This window comes from Lemur catta, chromosome 14, assembly GCF_020740605.2.
Source record: "Lemur catta isolate mLemCat1 chromosome 14, mLemCat1.pri, whole genome shotgun sequence".
NCBI lineage: Eukaryota > Metazoa > Chordata > Mammalia > Primates > Lemuridae > Lemur > Lemur catta.
In genome coordinates this window covers 56,309,745-56,325,201 of record NC_059141.1, presented here as the reverse complement: position 1 = coordinate 56,325,201, position 15,457 = coordinate 56,309,745, and the positions used below count along the sequence as shown (strand labels likewise).

General features: G+C 55.6%; 1 protein-coding gene across 5 annotated transcripts; it reads left to right on the top strand.

Moving 5' to 3' along the window:
* The first annotated feature begins 696 nt into the window (after nt 1-696).
* Nucleotides 697-15,435, top strand: ZSWIM8 (zinc finger SWIM-type containing 8). 5 transcript variants are annotated; one of them, XM_045568964.1, is made up of 26 exons: nt 697-1,207; nt 3,266-3,419; nt 3,670-3,764; nt 3,941-4,113; nt 4,298-4,405; nt 4,529-4,610; nt 4,742-4,862; nt 5,924-6,125; nt 6,256-6,431; nt 6,780-7,773; nt 8,545-8,676; nt 8,826-9,005; nt 9,106-9,289; nt 9,547-9,630; nt 10,201-10,325; nt 10,741-10,981; nt 11,080-11,238; nt 11,328-11,556; nt 11,732-12,021; nt 12,158-12,381; nt 12,925-13,413; nt 13,652-13,811; nt 13,940-14,116; nt 14,270-14,389; nt 14,713-14,823; nt 14,958-15,435. In XM_045568964.1, the coding sequence occupies exons 1-26, from the start codon at nt 1,000-1,002 to the stop codon at nt 15,416-15,418; spliced, it is 5,679 nt and encodes a 1,892-aa protein (XP_045424920.1). In that variant the 5' UTR covers nt 697-999; the 3' UTR covers nt 15,419-15,435. The 5 variants fall into 5 exon arrangements, with proteins under 5 accessions (XP_045424920.1, XP_045424922.1, XP_045424919.1 ...); XM_045568966.1 differs by having other exon boundaries at nt 14,645-14,823; XM_045568963.1 differs by having other exon boundaries at nt 13,652-13,835.
* The last annotated feature ends 22 nt before the right edge of the window (nt 15,436-15,457 follow it).

The window sequence follows — 15,457 nt, the reverse complement described above, 5'->3', positions numbered from 1 at the left end:
CCCAATTAGACCCTATAAAGCAGCAGTCTCCAATCTATTTGGCACCAGGGGCCGGTTTCATGGAATACAATTTTTTCACGGATCCCCTGGAACGGCGGGGTCAGGGGAGGACCTCAGGCGGTGATGCCAGCGATGGGGCAGCTGTAAATACAGATGAAGCTTCGCTCACTGCTCGCCCTCCGCTCACCTCCTGCTGTGCGGCCCCCTCTCCACCTTCCTTCCTAAGTTTCATGGAAGACAATTTTTCCACGGAGTGACCAGCGGAGCGGTGCGGCCCGGTCCCTAACAGGGTCGCGGGGTAGGGGGTTACGGACCAAAGCTATAAAGGATACGCTGGAGTGCAGGGTTCTGGACTACAATTCCCAGAAGGTGATGCGGCCTCGGGGCCTACCCGGAGTTAGAACGATAACTCTATTCAATAGTTCCTGTGCTGTCTCTTGACAGCCTACAATTCCCAACATACATGGCGGTTGCTTATTCCTTGGGGACATTACGGACGCCAAGTTATTGCTGGGATCTGTAGTCGTTTCGTATATCGTTGGGGGTTGGCCTCCCCTTATGATGTCTGAGGGTGGGCTCGAGAAAACAAGCAGAAAAATGCAATTAAACAAACATGTCCCCTTCCTCCGCCCGTACTCGACCCTATTTCTGAGCGCCCGAGGGCGGAAGTGGTAGCGGCCGGCGCGGCCGGAAGTTCAGATCAGCTGATGGGGGAGGCGGCGCCGCAGCCGCCTAGAGGCCCCGGCCGCCGAGCGCTTCGTCCGGGCCCTGAGTCTCGGAGACCGGCCAAGATCACCGTTCGCACCTCGCTGTTGGGCGAGGCCCGGTCCCGTCTCTCTCCCAGGCCTGAGATCCTCGCCCGGCACGGCCGCCCTGAGCGCCCCGGCCACCCCCAGCCCCGGCTCGCCCCTCAGGCTCCGGGCCTCCCCTCAGCCCCCGGCCGGCGGCCCAGGCCCCGGATCCGCGGGGGGGGACCCGGCCCCGGGGGGTGCGGGCCCTATGGAGCTGATGTTCGCGGAGTGGGAGGACGGAGAGCGCTTCTCATTCGAGGATTCGGACCGCTTTGAGGAGGATTCACTCTGTTCCTTCATCTCCGAGGCCGAGAGCCTCTGCCAGAACTGGCGGGGATGGCGCAAACAGTCAGCGGGGCCCAATTCCCCCACCGGCGGCGGTGGCGGAGGTGGCAGTGGCGGTACCAGAATGCGAGGTGAGAGTGAGCGGGGAGGAGGGGAGCGAGCAGGCCCCGGTCGGACCTTGCTCGGGAGCTGTCGGATGCCGCGAGCGGAGCTGTCCCGGACCAGGAGCTGTCCTCAACTGGGAGCTGTCCCAAGCTTAGAACGGACTTCAGGACTTGCTTTTCCGGCCTTGCTTGGGTGGACTGGCTTCTCTACACCTGTGTGTGTGTGTGTGTGTGTGTGTGTGTGTGTGTGTGTACGCGCGCGCGTCTGTTGTGGCAGGGAAATTCTGTGTAGGAGAGAAAGTAGATCTTTTGTCGTTCTTTTGCCTTAGAGAAAGGGGTAAGGGAGAAGAAGCCCCTCTCTGACTTGGGAATACCCGAGTTCAGCCTAAGGCAAACCAGAAAGCAGACAGAAGAGAATGTGGGTAGGGGGCGGATTGTGAAGAAATGACCACCTGCGGCGCAAAGTGCATTGGGAGCTTCTTGCTTCAGGGTGATAATCTCTGACCCCAGATGCACCAAGAAGGGCTCCCACCCAGAGGAAAGTCGAAGTGAACTGGTCTGAGAGGGGAGATTCCATAGTTCATACATCACAGGCTTTTCTCCTGGCCACATCGTTCATCTGTCAGAAGCCACGGCTGGGACCACTGGATTGGAGCCTTAGATTTCCATTTCTGGGGCCTGGGGAAGAGTGTGGGTAATTGTCTCTAGGCTCTCATGAAACATTTTCCCTGCTTTTTGCTGAGTTTCTTTTATCTCTGGGTCTTTCATTGAATTAACTGATCAGTGCTGTGAAGAATTTTGCTTTTATTAGAGGGGATGGAGGGGAGAGTGATTGTAAGAGAAGCTCCACAGGCTCAGCACTCAGCACATCCTTCCCCTGCCTTCCTCATGGCACAGTTTTTGTCCTGGGCCTCAGTGGAAGTTGGCTTTCTTCAGCACTTGAGGGGTTTAATTTGTATGATTCTACTCAGGCCATTCCAAACTGCCCTGTAGAGATTTCTGGTGCCCCTTTGGAACAGAGAGAAATTTACATGTGTCACTCTTTAGGAGTGGCCAAGTGGTTACACACACACACAAGTCATAGGTGGTTTCACTGTGGATCTTTTGTGACCTGCCTGCTTCTTTCATATTTGTATGTGTGGGTAGCCTTGGGGACTACAGCACCCTCACTTTGAGGGACGTAACTGGAGTCATGATAGTGAAGATTTTCCACATACTGGTATTTTCCTAGACAGGTTAAAATCTGGGAAAGCATGCCATATCCCCCACCCCCTGCTACCTTCAGTTGCTCACTTGTAGAATAGAAGAGTTAACTTTAAAAAAAAATGTTCTTTTCAATTCTATGATGTTCTGATCTGTCTTCTAATCTGACTGGCAATTTGGTGAGATGTGCAGTCTGTTGTGTTATCACTGCTTTTTGATTAAAACAGTGTGGAAAGCCTTCTCGAGTGGTAGCTCCATCCTACTCCAGGTGATTCCAGGAGCAGCAGCAGCCAGGTCCCTGGGGATAACTGTCCCCCCAGGAGGGGCTTCCAGGGTGGGAAGTCAGCAGCTAGGTGTCCCAAAGCCAGTGCAGCCTCTCTTGCTTCTTGAGGTGCCTTTTTAACTTTCTGGGCTGTGGCCTGTCGTTTCTCCTTTGATGGGGCCTAGAGTCATGTAGAGAGAAAGGGATAGTAAAAAAGCAATCAGAGATGCGAATGCCAGAGACATTAACAATGTAATATGAATCTAAAGTGCTTGTGGTATGTGGGAAATTCGATGCTGAGCCGTGTGAGCAGGGTTACTTACTAGGGTCCTGGAACACACCTGTCTGGCAAGAAGTTTCCTGGGATATCCCTGGTATCTTCCATTCTAGACGTTAGGTAGCAGGCTGTGGCCTGGGGATTGTCTAGCTCCCCTCCCCCAGGTGGAATCTTAAGGGTTGGTGTATCCCGATAGGAGGGTCCCTGGGATTTTCATCCAGGTCTCTTCTTTCTTTCATAGTGAAGGTGGGGCCTGAGGATGTGGCACTGGCACGGGTGCCAAGTAATCATGGCCCTTTTTATTTCCCATTCTCTTTCCTGACCCCAACCTTTGTTTCCAAAGATGGACTGGTGATCCCACTGGTGGAGCTATCAGCAAAGCAGGTGGCATTTCACATCCCATTTGAAGTGGTGGAGAAAGTTTACCCTCCCGTGCCTGAGCAGCTACAGCTCAGAATTGCTTTTTGGAGCTTCCCTGAGAATGAAGAAGACATTCGGTGAGGCTAAGGACTGATGGTGGGGAGTGGGGTACTGCTATTCCACTGTCTGCTGGGCTTCCCACAGAACAAAGGAGATGTTGTATGTGGGGCTGTTGTGAGAGGAAGACAAGGGAGGAGGGAATGCCTGGGATTTTCCCCAAGAAGGAGTGACGCTGGCACAAGAGTGCTTGGGGCATTGTGGTCTCTGACAGGGTCTCCTGAAGGTTATTTGCTGACTTGTGGCTATGTCCTCTTCTTCACCCCCTAGGCTATATTCATGCCTGGCCAATGGCAGTGCAGATGAGTTCCAGCGAGGGGACCAGCTATTCCGCATGAGGGCTGTGAAGGACCCACTGCAGATAGGTGAGGGTCCCTCCATGCCTTGTGAGACCCCCTGCTCATCCCATCTCCTGTGTTATGAATTCAGGATGCACTGCAAGAAGCTGGAGCACATTGTCTGAATAACTGCAGGGCTAGGGTCAAGGGCAGAGACCTGGGTCTTGGCAACTCTCCCTGACCACGCCCACATTTCTCCCCAGGGTTCCACCTGAGTGCTACGGTGGTGCCACCCCAGATGGTCCCTCCCAAAGGGGCCTACAACGTGGCTGTGATGTTTGACCGCTGCCGGGTCACTTCCTGCAGCTGTACCTGTGGGGCTGGGGCCAAATGGTGCACCCACGTCGTGGCACTCTGTCTCTTCCGCATCCACAACGTGAGGCCCTCCCAATTTATCCTGGCCCTATCCTGTGCTCCATCCCCCCTTCTCTGCTGCATGCTGGCCACAATGTGAGCCCCCTCGCCTCCCCTACTCTGCCTCTCCGTCCCCAGCTCCAGCTCCAGCTCCAGCTCTGGCAAGCCTTTTCTCAGATTATTCCATTTCTCTGTGTCCCCTTCAGGCTTCTGCAGTCTGCCTGCGAGCGCCAGTCTCAGAGTCCCTGTCTCGGCTACAAAGGGACCAGCTGCAGAAGTTTGCTCAGTACCTCATCAGTGAGCTCCCCCAGCAGGTGAGTGAGGTTGGCACACCCTCCTGCGACTAGCTCCAGAGCACAGCAGCCTGCTTGTTAGGCCCAGGCCTCCTTGAGTTCACTTATGCCTTGTTCTCTCTGCCTTTGTCCCTTCCCCCTCAGATCCTCCCCACAGCCCAGCGTCTCCTGGATGAACTCCTCTCCTCCCAGTCGACAGCCATCAACACAGTATGTGGAGCCCCGGGTGAGTATGCTGAGAAAGAGGGGCAGCAGGAAGAAGGAGCTGGTAGCACGCAACGCTGCTCACTAAAGGCTCACTGCTGTCAGGGGAATCCAGGCCCCTTCTCTAGGTGACTGACTGCCTGTTGTCCGCAGACCCCACAGCAGGGCCCTCGGCATCGGACCAGAGTACTTGGTATTTGGATGAATCTACACTCACTGACAACATTAAGAAGACACTGCACAAGTTCTGCGGCCCCTCCCCTGTGGTCTTCAGGTAATTGGATCTCTGCCTACTTGCATCTGCTGTGCAGGGGGAGCATCCCTCAGGCTGCTGACAGATCCTTTGTTCTGTTAATGCCTGTGACCCCCACCTTTTACTCCCTGCACTGGCACAGCGTCTGGCATACAGAAGATGTCACTAATCAGTCAATGGATGATGATGACTTTGTACAGTCCCAGAGTGGTCTGTTCTTATCTGGGCAGAGGAAGAGTTTTTATTTTTTTTTCCTTTGACAGATCAGGAAATTGAGGCAGAGAAACATTAAGAATTTTTTTTCTAGGCTGGATGTGGTGGCTCACGCCTGTAATCCTAGCACTCTGGGAGGCTGAGGCGGGAGGATTGCTTGAGCTCAGGAGTTCGAGACCAGCCTGAGCAAGAGTGAGACCCCGTCTCTACTAAAAATAGAAAGAAATTAGCCAAACAACTAAAAATAGAAAAAATTAGCTGGGCATGGTGGCACATGCCTGTAGTCACAGCTACCTGGGAGGCTGAGGCAGTAGGATCGCTTGAGCCCAGGAGTTTGAGGTTGCTGTGAGCTAGGCTGACGCCACGGCCCTGTAGCCCAGGCAAGAGAGTGAGACTCTGTCTCGAAAAAAATAAAAAAGAATTTTTTTTCTTCTTTTTGAGACAGAGTCTCACTCTGTCACCCCGCTAGAATGCAGTGGTGTCATCATAGCTCACTGCAACCTCACATCCCTGGGCTCAAGCGATCCTCCTGCCTCAGCCTCCCGAGTAGCTGGGACTACAGGCAGGTGTCACCGTGCCTGGCTAATTTTTCTATCCTTTTGTAGTGACGGGGTCTTGTTCTTGCTCAGGCTGGTCTCGAATACCTGACCTCAAGCGATCCTCCTGCCTTGGCCTCCCAAAGTGCTAGGATTACAGGAGTGAGCCACCATGCCTGGCAAGATTAAGAATTTTTGTTATGGATGTCCGTTTTCTCTATACTCTGCATTTTGGGGTCAGAACCCCTTTTGGGTCACAGGCCTGTTGCACTTTCACCTGCTTCAGTCAGCTCCATCTTAGAGTCATCACTTTCTGCTCTACTACTTTTCCAGTGACGTGAACTCCATGTATCTGTCTTCCACGGAGCCTCCAGCTGCTGCTGAATGGGCATGTCTGCTGCGCCCTCTGAGGGGCCGGGAGCCAGAGGGCGTCTGGAACCTGCTTAGCATCGTGCGGGAGATGTTCAAGCGGAGGGACAGCAATGCTGCCCCCTTGTTGGAAATCCTCACTGACCAGTGCCTCACCTATGAACAGGTAGTCCCTCAGAGTCGGGCTCATCCTCTCCCTCCTCCACCTCATGCTCCTCTTTCTGGAAGGGACACCGGGGAGGGCTACTCCGTCTTTCCGAGCTCTCAGGTGTATCTCACAGCCCTTTTGTCTCCAGATAACAGGTTGGTGGTACAGCGTGCGCACCTCAGCCTCACACAGCAGTGCCAGCGGGCACACCGGCCGCAGCAACGGTCAGTCAGAGGTGGCGGCGCATGCCTGTGCCAGCATGTGTGACGAGATGGTAACACTATGGAGGCTGGCCGTGCTGGACCCTGCACTCAGCCCCCAGCGGTGAGTCTCCCTGGAGGCTCACCACAGCTCCGAGCCTGGGCCAGCTGAGGACAGACGGAGCCCTGCTCTCTGTGTGTAGGGACATACCATTGTTCTAGCTCTAGGGAAATGGAGGGTGCTGAGCACTAGGGTTACCAGAGATTTATGAGTCCTTTATTCCTTCCCTCCCCTAAATAGCACCCACTTTCCAAAATTCCCAAGTGTTGCAGTGATGTCTGTGGGCTGGCTCAAGAAGTATTTCCCTGTATCCTTTCCCCGTGCCCCTCTTCAGGGGCTACTCCATCCCCTCCTTTCCCTTCCCAGTGCAGACTGTGGCCTCCCCAGCAGCCCCCGCCCTTGTTCCCACAGCCGCCGGGAACTGTGTGTGCAGCTGCGTCAGTGGCAACTGAAGGTTATTGAGAACGTAAAGCGGGGACAACATAAGAAGACCCTGGATCGACTCTTCCCTGGCTTCCGGCCAGCAGTGGAGGCCTGCTACTTTAACTGGGAAGAGGCCTACCCACTTCCTGGTGTCACCTACAGCGGCAGTGACAGGAAGCTGGCACTGTGCTGGGCCCGGGCCTTGCCCTCTAGGCCAAGTGCCTCCCGCTCCGGGGGCCTGGAGGAATCCCGGGACCGGCCTCGACCTCTTCCTGCTGAACCAGCTGTGCGGCCCAAAGAGCCTGGGGCCAAGCGCAAGGGATTGGGTGAGGGGGTCCCCTCATCACAACGGGGTCCCCGCCGCCTCTCGGCTGAAGGGGGAGATAAAGCTCTGCATAAGATGGGTCCAGGTGGGGGCAAAGCCAAGGCACTGGGTGGGGCTGGCAGTGGGAGCAAGGGCTCAGCAGGCAGCGGGAGCAAGCGACGGCTGAGCAGTGAAGACAGCTCCCTGGAGCCAGATCTGGCAGAGATGAGCCTGGATGACAGCAGCCTGGCCCTGGGTGCGGAGGCCAGCACCTTTGGTGGATTTCCTGAGAGCCCTCCACCCTGTCCTCCACCTGGTGGCTCCCGAGGCGCTTCCACTTTCCTTCCTGAGCCTCCAGATGCTTATGAAGAAGATGGTGGCGTGTACTTCTCAGAAGGGCCTGAGCCTCCCACAGCCTCTGCTGGCTCCCCCGGCCTACTGCCTGGGGAGGTCTGTACCCGGGACGACCTCCCTTCCACAGATGACAGTGGCAACGGGCTCCCCAAAACCAAAGAGGCAGCCCCTGCGGTTGGAGAGGAAGATGATGACTACCAGGCGTATTATATGAATGCCCAGGATGGGGCTGTGGGCGAGGAGGAGAAGGCAGAGGGCGGGGCTGGGGAGGAGCACGACCTATTTGCTGGGCTGAAGCCACTGGAACAGGAGAGCCGCATGGAGGTGAGGGGACTCTGGGGGGACTGAGGGAGGGAGGGCTGGGTGCTCCTTAGCCACAGGTTGGGGTGACCATCTGGCTGTAGTTGGGAGTGTCAGGACTGTTAGCAGGACTGCTAGAATCCTGTAGCAGGCTCCTAACTGGCCTCCCTGCCTGCAGTCCATTCTCTTCGCTGCTCCTACATGTCGTTCCTGGAATGTCTGATTGTGTCGTGCTGCTGCTGCTAAAACCCTTCAGTGGTTTCCCATTGCCCTTAGGCTAAAAATGAAGGTTGTTGGCATGACCTGTGAGGTTCCATTTGATCTGAACTTTGCCTGCTCATCTGGCTACTCTGTCCCTTACACTCCAGTCAGCTGAATCATGCCCATGCCCGTAGCCTGCCATGCTCCCTCCTGCATTCATGCTTTTGTGCAGATCGGCCTTTCTGAGGGCATGCTCTTCTCCCATCTTGCCTGGGTAGCTCCTGTCCTTCAGGTCTCAGAGATCATAAAGATCACATCTTCTAGGAAGTCTTCCCTGATACTGTTCCTCTGCCCCAAGACCCAGTGAGATATCTTCCCCCTGCTCCCCTCTTGACCTTTCCCAGTAGTAGCTGGCATCACAGTGGCTTTTGTGCTGCCTCTCTAACCAAACTCAGCTCCTGTGGTATACCCGGGACCAGCACAGGGCCCAGCATATAGCAGGTGCTCAAGGAGTGTTTGCTATATGAGTGAGCATGATGTCCTGCCCCTGGAAGTTGGGGCTTCAACCTGTCTGGTCCCATGTCCCCTCTCCAGGTATTATTTGCCTGTGCTGAGGCCTTGCATGCACATGGCTATAGCAATGAGGCCTCCCGCCTCACTGTGGAGCTTGCCCAGGACCTGCTGGCCAACCCACCTGACCTCAAGGTAGAGCCGCCCCCTGCCAAGGTGAGAGAAACTCCCTTCCTCTACCTTCCTGAGCCCCCCTTACCCCTGGCCTGCTCCCATGCCCCACCCCAAGTGAGAGCCTCCTTCTGAGGCAGACTCACCAAGGTGAGTCAGACTCATCTGCCAGCCTCCTGTGCTTCCCTCTTTAGGGCAAGAAGAACAAGGTATCCACGAGCCGTCAGACCTGGGTGGCTACCAACACACTGACCAAGGCAGCCTTCCTGTTGACGGTGCTAAGTGAGCGCCCAGAGCACCACAACCTGGCCTTCCGAGTCGGCATGTTTGCCTTGGAGCTACAGCGGCCCCCAGCTTCTACCAAGGCCTTGGAGGTCAGAGGTCCTGTCTGAGCCTTGTACCTCAATCTCTAGATCCTTGCACCTTGAACTCCATTGAGGTATTGGAAGTTTGAGCTCCTTCCTGTGCCCTCAGGTGAAGCTGGCGTATCAGGAGTCTGAGGTGGCTGCCCTGCTCAAGAAGATCCCTCTGGGTCCGAGTGAGATGAGTACCATGCGGTGCCGGGCAGAGGAGCTTCGGGAGGGGACCCTCTGTGACTATCGACCTGTGTTGCCCCTCATGTTGGCCAGTTTCATCTTTGACGTTCTCTGCGCTCCAGGTATGGTGTCTGACCCTACAGTAAGTGGGGAGCTAGAGTAGGGGTAGCTTTTTCTGAGGAAAAACCAAGAGCCCCAAGACTCTGAGTCACCTTTAGGACCATCAAGCAGCTGGGTACAGGTCTGTGATGAGGATCTTGGGTTCCCTTCCATTCTTTCCTGTGATACTTCTGTCCACATGACTTACCCCAACTTTCTTCTTCTTTTTTTCCCCAAAGCTAGGATAACCCCACCTTTCATCCAGTGGTTTCTCCCACAGGTTCCCGGCCCCCAAGTCGTAACTGGAACAACGAGATGCCTGGGGATGAGGAGCTGGGATTTGAAGCGGCAGTTGCTGCCTTGGGTGAGTCTGTCAGTGACTTGAGCACGTCCATGAGCTCAGGCTGGCCCAGGCCTTGACGGCCACGAGACCTGGGCCTTATTGCTAAGGGCGCTATGGTAATGGGAAATTCAGGGTGACATACGTGAGCCAACTAGTGCCTATAAGATAGGAATTCAGAGCAAAAATGGGTGGTGTGGTGTCAGGTGTCAGAAGGGCAGCAAAACAAAAATCTAGAGAAAGGCCTCAGGGAGGTGGTAGAATATGGAATGTGAGCCAAAAGATCAGTAGGTTCTAGATCGGGGAACACCCTGAATAAAGACATAATGCAATCAAGTCTTCATGAGACTGAGGAGCCCAGCTTCCCTGAAGTGACAGGTGCATGCTGTGTAGCTAGAGGGAGCCAGGTGATAAATGTCTTGCAAAGCAGACCAGAGCTTAGGCTGGATATAATAGGCACCTATAGAATGCTATAGGTGATTTGGGTTGGACCAAGGGAACCCCTTACCTCACAAGCTGGTGGCTGGGGACCCTGGCCTGTTTGCCGTTGCTGTACGTCTACCCTCAATCCCCATGAAACTCTCCTTCTCACAGGCATGAAGACAACCGTGAGTGAAGCAGAACATCCCCTCCTATGTGAAGGCACACGTCGGGAGAAGGGTGACCTGGCATTAGCACTAATGATCACTTACAAGGATGACCAGGCCAAGCTCAAGAAGGTAAGGGACTCAGATACTGGTCTTTTGACTGGGAGAGAAAGTGAGAAAATTTCACCACCTTTCTCAGGGGGTTTCCAGGACAATGAGGAAAGTGCTATTCTGCCCTAGGAGGTAAGTAGGGAATCTTGGGGACATCTCATAAAAAAGAGAGACCATTGGTTCTCATAGGAGTGCTTGGGCATGGAGTGGAAGAAGAGCAGAGGGCATAAAGTCATTCATTAATTTATTTCAGCATTTATTGAGTATCAACACTGGGATATGTAAATCAGGAGGTTATCCTGTAGTTGTAAGTGGGGAAGCCTTCCTGAGGAGGTAGCATTGGCTGTTGCAGGGAGAAAGAAAGGTAACAGAAGTCAGGAGATAAAGGGCAACCTATCACCGCTTCTCTGGGGGTCACTGCTTTTCTGTCTTCCAGATCTTAGACAAACTATTGGACCGAGAAAGCCAGACGCATAAGCCACAGACACTGAGTTCTTTCTACTCATCTAGCCGTCCAGCCACAGCGAGTCAGAGGTCTCCTTCAAAGCACGGGGGCCCATCTGCCCCAGGGGCACTGCAACCACTGACCTCAGGCTCTGCAGGGCCTGCTCAGCCAGGGAGTGTGGCAGGGGCTGGGCCAGGCCCCACTGAGGGCTTCGCAGAGAAGAATGTGCCTGGTGAGGTGGGGGCACTGGGCAGGGGGGATGAATGGTATGGAGTCATGTTGGGGTCCCCTTTCCTGGGCTCATCCCAATGTCCTATTTTCCCCACCTAGAGAGTTCCCCACATTCCCCCTGTGAGGGTCTCCCATCTGAGGCGGCTTTGACCCCAAGGCCAGAGGGGAAGGTTCCCAGCCGCCTGGCACTTGGCAGTCGTGGAGGATACAATGGACGAGGATGGGGCTCCCCAGGGCGGCCTAAGAAGAAGCACACAGGTAGGGCAGCCTGTGGGACGGCAGGGAGGGAAGGATATTCCTGAAGGTTGGAGTCTGACTCCTGAGACTGACTTGTCTTGGGAGTTTAGGCATGGCCAGCATTGACAGCAGTGCCCCTGAAACAACATCGGATAGCTCCCCGACCTTAAGCCGGAGGCCACTTCGAGGGGGCTGGGCTCCCACCTCCTGGGGTCGAGGACAAGACAGTGACAGCATTAGCAGCTCTTCCTCGGACTCCCTGGGCTCCTCATCCTCAAGTGGAAGTCGCCGGGCCAGTGCCAGTGGAGGTGCCCGGGCAAAGACAGTTGAAGTTGGCAGGTCAGTGGGAAGAAATACCCATCTCGCCTGATCTGGTCCACCCTCAGAGCCATATCCCTAGTGTAATCCAACCATTGTCCCCCAACATCCTCACTTACCCTGGTCCTTCACAACCTACCTGGACACCCATTTCAAAGAAACCCCAACTCCCGTCCCTACCCCATTGCCCCTTCAGGTACAAGGGCCGCCGCCCCGAGAGTCATGCCCCCCATGTACCCAATCAGCCGTCAGAGGCAGCTGCACACTTCTACTTCGAGCTGGCGAAGACGGTGCTGATCAAGGCAGGGGGCAACAGCAGCACTTCCATTTTCACACATCCATCTTCCTCAGGGGGCCACCAGGGTCCTCACCGCAACCTGCACCTTTGCGCCTTTGAGATTGGGCTTTATGCCCTTGGACTGCACAACTTTGTTTCTCCCAACTGGCTCTCACGTACCTATTCTTCCCACGTTTCCTGGATTACAGGTAAATCCCGGTCCTGATTTGGGTACAGGAGGGGGATTAATTGGTAGAGATAAGATTTTTCTGATAGAGACATCATTCTCATGCCCCAGTGGTGCCCACGCTAACCCCACTTTGCTCTTCTCTCCTTTCCGCGAAGGCCAGGCAATGGAGATTGGCAGCGCAGCCCTGACTATACTGGTCGAGTGCTGGGATGGCCACCTGACACCCCCTGAGGTTGCATCCCTGGCTGACAGGGCATCACGAGCACGGGACTCCAATATGGTGAGGGCAGCAGCGGAGCTGGCCCTGAGCTGCCTGCCTCATGCCCATGCGTTGAACCCCAACGAGATCCAGCGGGCCCTGGTGCAGTGCAAGGAGCAGGTATTTCTGCAGGCAACCTGGGCATCTGGTCTAGGGCGTCTGGGCAGGGAGGTTGGGCATGGGGAAAGCTGAGGGCCCAGCTCTTAGTCCCCATATCCTAGAGTTTCCAAACGGTTGTTTTGTCCTCTCATGGTGGTATTTTACATATTAATGTGCTTTCACATTTATAATTTCCTTTACCACACAACTGTAAGGTTAGGATTATTCCTGTTTTACAGATAAGGAAATAGAGGCCTATAGTTTAGGATGAAGATTATCACCCAGGATAGAAAACTTAGGGACGGCCTCAGAGAAATGAGCCTTGGATAGGAGGGGGTTGTTAAATTACTTTGGAACTGGGACTATAACCTGAGTCTTTTCATTAGTATTTGTTCAGTGTCTGTGTGGAGCCCTCACTGCTGACACTGACTCCGAGCATTGACCCTGACCTCTGATGCCTCCCTGGGAACCAGCCAATTCTGAGGGAGACATTGGAATGTCATCTGACACCATCCCCAGGGTAAAGGCCTTCCCCCCTTAACACTCTGTGCCCCTCCCTTCCAGGATAACCTGATGTTGGAGAAGGCCTGCATGGCGGTGGAAGAGGCAGCTAAGGGTGGGGGCGTGTACCCCGAAGTGTTGTTTGAGGTTGCTCACCAGTGGTTCTGGCTATATGAGCAAACAGCAGGTGGCTCATCCACAGCTCGTGAAGGGGCTACAAGCTGTAGTGCCAGTGGGATCAGGGCAGCTGGGGAGGCTGGGCGGGGGCTGCCTGAGGGCAGAGGGGGCCCAGGGACTGAGCCAGTTACCGTGGCAGCAGCAGCAGTGACAGCCGCAGCCACAGTGGTGCCAGTCATCTCGGTGGGGTCCAGTTTATATCCGGGTCCAGGACTGGGGCATGGTCACTCCCCTGGCCTGCACCCCTACACTGCTCTACAGCCCCACCTGCCCTGCAGCCCTCAGTACCTCACACACCCAGCTCACCCCGCCCACCCCATGCCTCACATGCCCCGGCCTGCCGTCTTCCCTGTGCCCAGCTCTGCATACCCACAGGTGAGACCAGTGTTCTGGGGGGGTGGGGCATGGAGGAGAATATTGGGAATTCATGGGGGTTGGAGTGGGGTACTTGGGGAGTAATGGGGCTGTCTAAGAGTCTTGATGAGGTGGTGGGAGTCTGGGGGACCCAGCCCAACTAATACAAGAAACATAGGCATACCCACTTACGGAGCAAAGGAGAGCTACAGCCTAGTATAACTTGGTATCTTCCCTCTCTTCTTCCCCCTGCCTCTAGGGTGTGCATCCTGCATTCCTGGGGGCTCAGTATCCTTACTCGGTGACTCCTCCCTCACTTGCTGCCACTGCTGTGTCTTTTCCCGTCCCTTCCATGGCACCCATCACAGTACATCCCTACCACACAGAGCCAGGGCTCCCACTGCCCACCAGCGTGGCCTGTGAGTTGTGGGGACAGGGAGCAGGTGAATGGAGGGGGCGGTACACTGGGCAGGGGAGATGGGGAGGGAATTTTCTCTGCCCTTCCTTGGGCTCTGAGTGCCTCATGTGGTTTTCATCCCACCCCCAGTGAGCAGTGTCCATCCAGCATCCACATTTCCAGCCATCCAGGGTGCCTCACTGCCTGCCCTGACCACACAGCCCAGCCCCCTGGTGAGCGGGGGTTTTCCGCCACCCGAGGAGGAGACGCACAGTCAACCTGTCAATCCACACAGCCTGCATCACCTGCACGCGGCCTACCGTGTCGGTGAGCGGAGGTCCCTTTCTGTGTTCCCACCTGCAATTGTGCCAGGGGACTCCCTCCACTAGCTCTTAATCTGTTTACTGTAGGGTCAGGTACCAGGTTGGGGTAGAGGGTAAAGAGGATGCACCCCACCATGTGCGTACCCTTATCTCCCAGGAATGCTGGCACTGGAGATGCTGGGTCGCCGGGCACACAACGATCACCCCAACAACTTCTCCCGCTCCCCCCCCTACACTGATGATGTCAAATGGTTGCTGGGGCTGGCAGCAAAGCTGGGTAACACCTCCCCTCCCCAGGACCATTGTCCCCCCCACCTGCTCCCCCCACCTTCCTATCCCAGACCTCCTTCCTAGCTCTTGCTCAGAGTTGAGGCCTTGGTCGGGTATGTGTGCGTGCGCGGGGGGCGGAGGGTTACCTCAGCTCCTGGGGAGGAGGGAGGCTCTCTGCCAGGCCAGAGCTGAGATAAATAAGTTGGGTCCCTAGGGCAGAGGTGGCCACCCCCGTCTCATGCCCCTCCCCCCTGCCCCCCAGGAGTGAACTACGTGCACCAGTTCTGTGTGGGGGCAGCCAAGGGGGTGCTGAGCCCGTTTGTGCTGCAGGAGATCGTCATGGAGACGCTGCAGCGGCTGAGCCCTGCTCATGCCCACAACCACCTGCGTGCCCCGGCCTTCCACCAGCTGGTGCAGCGCTGCCAGCAGGCGTACATGCAGGTGACAATCCAGAAGTATGGAGCAGGGTGGAGCACCTGCTGGGTGGCACGGACCAGATCACCGAGCATGTAAGGGAGGCGGGGCCTCGTTCCGTGCTTTGTATTAAGGCTCACCCTACACACATCTCCCTCTAGTACATCCACCATCGCTTGATTCACCTGACTCCTGCCGACTACGACGACTTTGTGAATGCGATCCGCAGTGCCCGCAGCGCCTTCTGCCTGACACCCATGGGCATGATGCAGTTCAACGACATCCTACAGAACCTCAAGCGCAGCAAACAGACCAAGGAGCTGTGGCAGCGGGTCTCACTCGAGATGACCACCTTCTCCCCCTGAGTCTTTCCCCACTAGGGCCCTATACAGGGACACAGGCCTGTGGCTATGGGGGCCCCTCACAGAGGGGGAGTGAATCTTGGCTGGACAGATCATCCCCACTCAATTCCCTAGTAGCCCAGACTGGCAGCTGCTCTTGGGCTGTAGCTTGGGGCCAAGATGTCTCAGACCCTAGAAGCCTGGGGCTGGGAGAGACAGCCCTGTCTGGGAGGGGGCATTGGGTAGCCTCTGGTATTTATTTGGCATTTATAAATATATAAACTTCTTTTTTACTCTAGTCTGTCTGGGCCTTTCCCTTC